This window comes from Lycorma delicatula, chromosome 8 (genome assembly GCF_047948215.1).
Source record: "Lycorma delicatula isolate Av1 chromosome 8, ASM4794821v1, whole genome shotgun sequence".
Lineage (NCBI taxonomy): Eukaryota > Metazoa > Arthropoda > Insecta > Hemiptera > Fulgoridae > Lycorma > Lycorma delicatula.
The window spans coordinates 22,875,668-22,885,573 of NC_134462.1; the positions used below are offsets into that span (position 1 = coordinate 22,875,668).

At 27.2% G+C, this 9,906-nt stretch overlaps 1 protein-coding gene across 1 annotated transcript in view; it reads right to left on the bottom strand.

Annotated features, from left to right (window-relative positions):
* Nucleotides 1-9,906, bottom strand: part of LOC142329161 (uncharacterized) — a 488,476-nt gene that overhangs the window by 8,085 nt on the left and 470,485 nt on the right. The window contains exon 4 of the mRNA XM_075373514.1: nt 4,536-4,661. Coding sequence (XP_075229629.1) covers nt 4,536-4,661 — 126 coding nt within the window. The remainder of the gene's footprint in view (nt 1-4,535; nt 4,662-9,906) is intronic.

Consider the following 9,906-nt stretch of genomic DNA (forward strand, 5'->3'; position numbering starts at 1 on the left):
GTGTGAAGGTGAACGAAAACATCATATGCTATTCCCATAAAATCTTTTGTTCACCCTGAAAATGTCTGTGATTGGGCAGAAAACGTAGAAGGCTGCGTGCATCATACTCAAGCAACACCACCTGCTAAGAGGAGATAAAATAATTATTATAATAACATTAAGTTTTCCTATTTTTTTTTACAATGAGCTCATTTTCTATTTACTTTACACCGGTACAATTGTTTGTTCGGTCTACCTTTTTTTGAATTTTATTTAAGATTGGCCATTATTTTATACTGTACCTAATAATTATTATCTTTAATTTATTAATACTGTTTTAATTATGCAATTTTTTTTTAATGTTTTGTATTTTATATCAAGTAATGTTATTTGGTTTAAAAAGTTATGATTACTTTACTGCTTTTTTTACTGTAATTACTTTACTTATTTCTTTTTATATTAACAAATAATTGTTTCTGTATTTTTTGTTTATAAAATAATTTGTTGATTTAAAAGTGTTGATTCCTTTATTGTAATTCTTTCCCGTGTTTGTTTTTATTTGCTTTCCTGTGGCTGTCCAAACCTAATTTAAAAATTATTCTTAATGTTTTTCCTTTTTTCTAGATATCTGGTTCTGGTTTAATAATGACAATCTGTTGCTGATTACTTTACTTGTATTACCTATTTATATAAAAATGTTTATTTTAATTACAAAGTTTTTCTGTAAATTGACAATTGATATTTTTAGTAGATCATCTGCAAAGATTCATTGCCAACATACTTAACATTCTTGTATCGCTTTGGTATATTTAATAAATCTTTTAAATAAATTGATGGTAAATTACTGGTCATTTTTTGTTAATTTCTTTTACATATATAACATTTTTATGATCATAAACTTCAAATGTGATTTATATCTTCACAATTTATTCTGATACATTTATATAATTATTTTGTATGTTAGTATAATTTTAATAATTATGGTGTCATACAGATTTTTTTTTGTTGAAACTATTAATATTCCATTTCAGATAAAAAAAATATTTATTTATATATGTATGTATGTATGTATGTATACATACATGTAATGGTGTTTTTATATTGACATGGTTTTAACCGCTTACAATTACTTTGACATCTTTTGGTAATATTGAACAGTTATACTTGGATAATTTTTTTAAAAGTTATTAAGGCCGTAATGACATATAACAGTGAATATGATAAAAAACAAAATATATATATATATATATATATATATATATATAATTGTAATTGTTAAGTAATTGTTTATTTTAACTACAGATTGATATTGTTGCAGTTGATCATTGATATGGTGCAGGCCCCTTGGGGTGGTTGGATAGATTGATAAAACAGAACTAATTGATATGTATTAATATTTATTGAATTGTGTTACAAAATGAAATGCATTATGACAAAAGCTGTTTGTTGTGCATGGGGATTGAAAGGTATAGTTTTAACCAAAATATAACAAAATGATTGTTTTAGCTTATATTTTTGTATGGCATTTCAATATGTTAAAAACGTTAACAAAAATTAAAAAAATATATTAAAAAATTGCCATTTATACATAAATAATAAAAAAATATGTATTAAATAAATATCATTGTATAAAATATTATTGTGAATGTAAAATATTACTATAATATTATAATTATTTATATAGGTTTTCAACAAAAAATAGACATCCTATTTTGATGTTTCGATTTTTGTATCTGATCTTTGCACTCAAATCATCCATCTCACAAAAGATTTTCTTTATTTTGTTCAAAACCAATTTAAATAGGATCGATGATAGTTCATCACCTCGTCTCAGCCCTTTTTTGACTAGGAAAGGTTTGCCTATATTTCCTGTAATTTTAAATTTAGAGAATGTGTTTGTAAGAGTGAGTTTAATGAGGTTCAAATTTTCTGGTCAACCCATATTCTCTCAAAATTTGAAAAAGTCTCTGTCCACAAAATCATACGCTTTCTGAAATTTTGTAAAAGATATAAGAAAGGTTTGTGTTTCTGGATATGTAATATTTTAGAATCGATCAGACTTTGTATTTATTCTGAATATGATCGTCCTTTTTTAAATCCTTCTTCACACCCTTCTATATGTGATCTATTTGGGGTTCTAATCTATTCAATAACATTTTCATAGTATTTTATAAGTCAGTGGCAACAATGAAATACTTCTATAGTTGTTGACATCCGTCTTGGAGGTATAAATTATAAATAATAATTAATATAGCTTATTTATTTTTATTTATAATAAAATACTTATACAAATTGAAATCACAGGTATAAGTTACTATTTATTCTATAATTTTATGTAATTATAATTCATAATAATATCAGTTTTAAAGTGATTAACATATAATATCTGTACAAAAAAAATTTATTATTTAAAAAAAAGATGTTAAAATTTTCATAGCTTTTGTTTAATTAAATATTGTGATTTTTCCTGAATAATAAATCAAAATATAAAAAAATTTGTACTTCTGATTATTTTAATACGAATTATACCCATTTTATGTTTATTATTAAATTTAAAAATAATATTAATAAAATCTTTTCTCGAGGATATTATTTTTTTATTTTTATTTTGTTATATGAGCATCAACTGCTAGTCATTAGTCCTCGTCACACTCTTTAAAATAGGGATTAAATCACAATCAGGTTTGTCATATGTAAGGGTGGAAAGGGCCCTTACATTTTATTTAAAAACACCAAACTAAACAAGACAGATAATTTAGACACAAACACTGAACATACTTACAGGATGCAAAGGACCCCGATATTAAAATTTAAAAAGTAAATAAAACATAAATATAAGTGAAAAACAACGGCTTCACAATACCAACATTCCCTTTTTTCTCTCTTAATTTTATTTAAGCACCCCTGGAGCAACCGAAACTGCCATTCAGCAGCACATCAATTGACCCAAGATCCATGGCAGTTGACTACCTCTCTGTAAATTATCCTGTAGGACTTAACCCATCAGGTTCCCCCTGTGTCAGCAGAAATTAAAATAAAAAAATTATTAAAAATTTTAATTAATTTAACTTATTTCTGATACTGTTTAAAGATATTCGTAGAATTTCTGTTGTGAAATGAATTTTATTTTGCACTTGAGAGTGATGTTAAGACATTCTGAAGAATTGCCAATCGTAAACAGGTGTGTATCTAAAACAGTAGGCTTATACATTACGGATTCTAGGTGTAAAAGTGAACAGAAAGTTTCTTAAGGAAAAATGTTACATTTCCCTTCAATTTTCCTTCTCTCCGGCATTTTGTATTTATTAATAAATTTATATATGAAAATCGGATTGAGAAGTGAACAATAATACTTTGTACACACATTTTTAACAACATTGTCTTATAAATAAAATATTTCATTTTATTAATTATTTATTTATATTATTTTAGTATTTCACTATATTAATGTTAACGGTGACCGTGTAAATTTTTATCATATTATGTGTTCTTAAGAAAATGCTAAGCATTTTTTTTAGAACAAAATGACACCTTAGTTTTGAAAATCGATTGACAAATAACCAACCAACTTATGACAGAAAATGTATCACTATTTTCTGCCAGATTTCATCTCCTTCTCTATTAAGTCGGGTTCTTTATTTATTATGTGTGCTATTTATTAATTTAATTATTTTAATTTATATTAGTAGCTTCTCCCGGTGTGCCTATGGCATACCCTCTGAAACTAGGGTGGGTTCCCTTGGCAGGCGACGTCTTGGAATGAGACTATTAGGTGTCCAAAACTGTACATCTTGTGTGAAAAATATTTTTTGAATGATGAAAATTGAAAGCAAAAATATATCAGGAAATCTTCCCGATTAAATCTGGTTTAGATCAGTTCTTAGTGAAGGCAGTTACTTTTATTTTGATTTGAATACTAGATCGTAGGTGCTGGTATTCTATGACGGTTCAGTTTCAATTAACCACACATCTCAGGAATGGTCGACCTGAGACTGTACAAGAATACATATCATTTACATTCATACATATCATCCTCTGAAGTAATACCTTAAGGTGGTTCCAGAGACTAAACAGAAAAAGTGAGGGATAGGCGTTGGAATTTGAATTTTTTTTTGAAGGGGGCTCAGAGAAAAAAAATCATAAAGGATAAGTTACGAAATGATATTATATAATATAATTTAAATTTATTAATGAACATACAAACAAAAAACCTTGAGGAAATTCTTTTATCGTATTTAATAAACTCTTCTTTTCAATAAAAAATTCAATGTTCCACTTATCGGTCTAGACCATCCAAAATTTCTCTAAAAACAACATTTTCACTCGTTTATTTCTACGCTCAGAAGACAATTCCACTCCATGCTTTTTACTCTTGATAACACAACAAACTGTCCATGCCCAAAAATTTCTCCTCTCAAATCAATACCGACCAATTCAAAATTTTTTTCTACAAAAAGCTAATCGCAGAGGAAACTGAAGTCTCTTCAATGAAAACCCTTCTGTACTCTCATCGATCAAAGTTATTCTTGGAATGTACATTGTTTCTCCTTGCTTACCTCCAGTCAAAATTTTGCACTTTAAAACATTATTCTCCATTCTTCTAACAGTAAATCTCGTTCCATCGCATAAACCATCTTTATGCTCAAATTTCTTAAACACATGACCGTCGAATTCATCTTTAACTGCAAAACATAATTTAAAAAATATATTAATAACATATGTATTGCGTATATTTTGGTTAAAGAAATAAATATATATTACAAGTACAAGTAATTTTATTTAATAATATAACAAGTATACACTGACCACCACGGGACATCTACTAACGAATCGGGATTTTCCGCTAGCGATCTATACATTCCTGTGCCTGTTATCTGAGCACATTATTACTTTTTGTATGGAATGATATCACTCGCACTACTGGTGTTTTATGTGCTAAGCTAAGCGGGACGGACACACTACAGACAGACAGACAGACACATACAAATGTCAGTAGGGTAGAATTAACATTGTTAATATTATAAAAGTATGCAATTTTTTCAAAATAAAAGTAATAAAAAAATAATTATCTAAGATAATCCAATAATTTTATTTTCAAATTAAAATTGGAACTGACAGTTGTTGTATTACTTAAGAAAGAGCTGCTGCGTGAGTAAAATCGCCTCCATCTCCTTTATTCACACCTCTTCTACAAGTAGTGTACCATTTTAACCCGCCTTCATTCATTACTTGTTTGTTTGATTACAGATATTGTTAATATGTATCCTCTAAAACAACTCTAATTTCCCCTGACTCATCTCTTTCTCTTTAATTTTGAATTTCATTTATTTTCTCATACAACAGCACATTTCAAATCGTGTTAAAACATTCGTATTTAATTATTAAAATGACATGCTACCAGTATTAAAAAAATAATAATAACTGCTGTTTAAGAGTTACTTTTGTACATAACGGAAAAAAAAATTAAATGACCACCATTTTAGTTAGAGTTACCTATTAGAATAACGTATCTCAACTCTAACCTTAACTTTTTCCTTAAAACATTTCTGAATTGGCCCTGAAGAGGAGGGGACCTTGGGATGCGGTAGGTTTTTTAACCAAAAAATTGATTTTTTTGAGGTAAAACCATTTGCTGAATCTCATTTTAAGAGTTGAAATTTATTTCAGTGTTACTATACTTCATGAATACTATGTATATAAATTCTCCTTAATTCAGTACCATGAAAAACATGGTTTGCTTAGCGTAATTTTTTATCTTATAATCAAATCAGAATAATATATATTTATACTAAAATATAGAGACAAAATATTACAGTTTAATAGAATATTAAACTGAAGATGATGCATACAGGAGAAAATAGGATTGAAATGTCTTTTTATTTTTTATCGAATCAAATGTAGATTTAAAATAATTTATGTTTTGAATGTTATAATTATAAATAAAGATGTAGGTTATGTACTTGAAATAATCGGCTGAGTTTTCTATCTTGTTTAATTGTAACTGTGTTATTTGAGGATAATAAAGATTTATTTTACTTTTTGACTGGTTTACTCTTCTAACTTTAATTATATTCTGTGATTAACATGTTTGATACGATATACATATATTAATTTTTCAAACGGGTTGCTTACAACAGGTAATAAATTTAATAAGAAAACGAGAATTCTTAATAAATCCACATCCTGTGTCTTCCACACCCTTATACGTCTCATCACCCCACATCCTCTGCTAATGATTATTTTAATTATAATTATTATAAATAATTTATTGTATAAATTACATGCAATCAGAGTAGCATCACAAAATGCACGATTAGAAAATAAAAATTAAAAGCGATTAAAGTCCATATTATTTTTTTACGTACAATATAAACAAATGAAATTATGTTTTGTAAAATGTATGAAGATAATAATTACAAAATATAACAGCCAAATAATTCAAAAATCAAAAGGCATTAATGAAGATTATTGGAGCACATGTTTATGTGCAAGTTTAACAGTCGCAGAAGATTCAGGGTTTTTAAATTTTTAAATTAGTATTATTTAAAAATTCATCAACAGAGTAATATTGTTTCTGTAAGATAACATTTTTTACTTGTATTTTAAATAAATTAGTCAGAAGATTTTTTTAATAGATAGATAATTTATTAGATATGGAATAAGAAGGATAATAAGGCCCTTTCTTGTAAGTCCAAGTATTGAGTTAAATACGTAAAGAGGAAAAAGGTTTTGCTGTCGTTTTTTGATAGAAACAATAAGTTACTATTCTTTTTAACAAGACTACACGTTCATAAATATAAGTTAAGGGTAAGTTAACATTTAAAAATTTATGTATATATTCACAGTTATATACTGGTATATAATTGTGAATATAAGGACTGCCTAAAAGCACATACCGTAAAACAAACAGAATATGGTTTCTAAAAGAGTCTATAGACCCCCATAAGGAGACAACACTTTGCATATGCCCAGAACTGAAACAATAGTTTCACCCAGGAGGTGATGCTTTTTGAGAGTATTCTATGATGAGATGTGGATTCACCATTATTAAGTGGAATCAAAAAAAAAAAATAGAGCATGGATTGGAAGAACAAGAATTCAGCTGTTAAGAACATCATGACAGTATTTTTGATTAACATTGCTGATTGCATAATTTTCCCATCACCTAATAACACGATTTTTGAGTCTAACAGCATCCCCTTTCTGGCTATTTTATTAGATGAATAATTTGCTTGGAATGAACAAATTGATTTTGTTAGTTAAAAAAATGAAACTGTATTGTTTTACTTGAAGTACCTTAGTAGAATACTGAGTTTATCATTAAACATATATAAATATTTATGTATATTCCTCTCTGAAGTGTAATGTCATTTCTTAGGGCTCCCTCAAAAACTTGAGTATTCAAAATAAAAAATGGCTATAAATATGGATTGTGTATTTAGAAAATTAAAAATGTTAACTAATACTTGTGTTTATAATTATGAAATCAGTCACTAATAGAAAAAACAATCACTTATTAATAAAAAATTTCCAAACCAGACAAAAGAACATTTTACAGGTAAATTTTCACAATACCTCTGCTTATAAGAAAGAGTCTTGCTGCGTCTCTGTTGCCATTTTTAATGAATTGCTGAACTATTTAAACTATCTTCCCACCAATTTATTTATAAAACATAACGAAAGGTTTTTATTTTACAGAAACAATATTACACAGTTAATGAATTTTTAAACGGTCTTAAAGAATTTTAATTTTTTGTAAGTATTTAAAACAATTTTTAAATGTTCATTTCTTGTATTTGTTCAAGGTTAGAATTATTTTTTCTAATCTTCTACTCAAGTAACCCACCGGGTCGGTCTAGTGGTGAACACGTCTTCCCAAATCAGCTGATTTGGAAGTCGAGAGTTCCAGCATTCAAGTCCTAGTAAAAGCTTATTTTAAAATAAAATAAGCTTAGTAAATTTTTATATGGATTTGAATACTGGATTGTGGATACCGGTATTCTTTGGCGGTTGGGTTTCAATTAACCACACAACTCAGGAGCGGTCAAACTGAGACTGTACAGGACTACACTCATACATATCATCCTCATTCACCCTCTGAAGTAATACTTGAATGGTAACTCCCAGAGGCTAAACAGGAAACACGAAGTCTTCTACTCAAGTAGTATTCATTAACACCTGAATTGTGAATTATTTTATAATCGTTTCTCATATTTAGTATTTTCACATTTTTTCTTATCATTTCTCGAGTTTATACATTAAATAATTAATATGGAGTCTTATGACTTCTATTTTTTTATCTTACAATTAATTGTGGCTGGATTGTCCCATTCCATTCTGATCAAGGTTTTATCTCGATTCATCGGGTCTAATGCTTGGGAATTTTTTTTTATCAGCAGACTAATAAACCTAATCGTTCTTGACGTTAATCAAAATAATCTATTACTGTACACCGATCAGAACAGGAGATTAATTTTTTTATTTGTTCGATTAATAATGAAAATCTCATGTGGGTGTATGTTTTCAATTTCAGCAAGACTTATATTCATTTCAGTATATACTACTGTTTCGACAACATTGCAAATTATAAATTTATTACTGTTTTTAGCTACGGTAAAAAAACTTTATGAACATAATAAATTAACTAAAAATGTATTAACCGATGAATGCATGAGAAATTATAATAAAACAGAAAAAGAAAGGTATGTAAATTTCATCGGCTAAATTTTAAGCGAGACCTTAAAATAAAAAAAAATAATCAGAATACTTTAATAACTGCTAAAAAGGTATTTGTGTTCAAATATACAAGAGATGGAGCAAGTGTGTCAATGTTTTGTTGGTAGCAAATTTATGATAGCAACATCTAAGGAGTAAATCTGTATTATACTTAAAATAAAAATGTGTGTTTTCTGATGAAATGACATAAATTACATTTAAGAGGTATTTAAATATTTTTTTCTTGTATCATTATGAAAGTGATCTCTGCTTAACAAATGTACACAGTCTCAGTGTAACGTTCTCTTCTCTACACGATCAGTTTCTTTACTCAGTGTGATGCAAGAGTAGATTTTGGTGAAATTTTTTTTATGAGAAATTGCTTTGTTTTACATTATAATCTTGTACAAAACCGATCGTGTAGTTAGGTACACTTTTAATTTAAATATTTTGTTTTAACTTTAAACACAAAATTAGATTTGAAATATGTTAAATACAAAAAAGTTTAGTCAAATTGGTGAAAACCAATAAATTGGAGTTAAAAGATCCTGTTTTTTATGTTTTGACATATAATAACTTTGTAATGGGTTATAAACACATAAAACGTGTACGTGTACGTGTTACTTTTAATTTGGAAAAAATTGTAAAATCAAAATTTACTATTAAAAAAAACCGGAAATTATACAATTCTTCGTTTATTATTTAATAAAATAAATAAAAATTCATTAGATAATAATTTTTTTATTAATGACAGAAATACAATAAATTATTTGAAAAATTATTATTTCAAAGCTGGCAATAAAATAACAACAGCCGATCAACAATGCGCAATACTATTTCGGTGTTTAAATCATTACATGACAAGAAGTAAATCCTCATGTAACGGTGTATTATACTTAAAATAAAAATGTGTGTTTTCTGATGAAATGACATAAATTACATTTAAGAGGTATTTAAATATTTTTTCTTGTATCATTATGAAAGTGATCTCTGCTTAACAAATGTACACAGTCTCAGTGTAACGTTCTGTTCTCTACACGATCAGTTTCTTTACTCAGTGTGATGCAAGAGTAGATTTTGGTGAAATTTTTTTTATGAGAAATTGCTTTGTTTTTCATTATAATCTTGTACAAAACCGATCGTGTAGTTAGGTACACTTTTAATTTAAATATTTTGTTTTAACTTTAAACACAAAATTAGATTTGAAACATG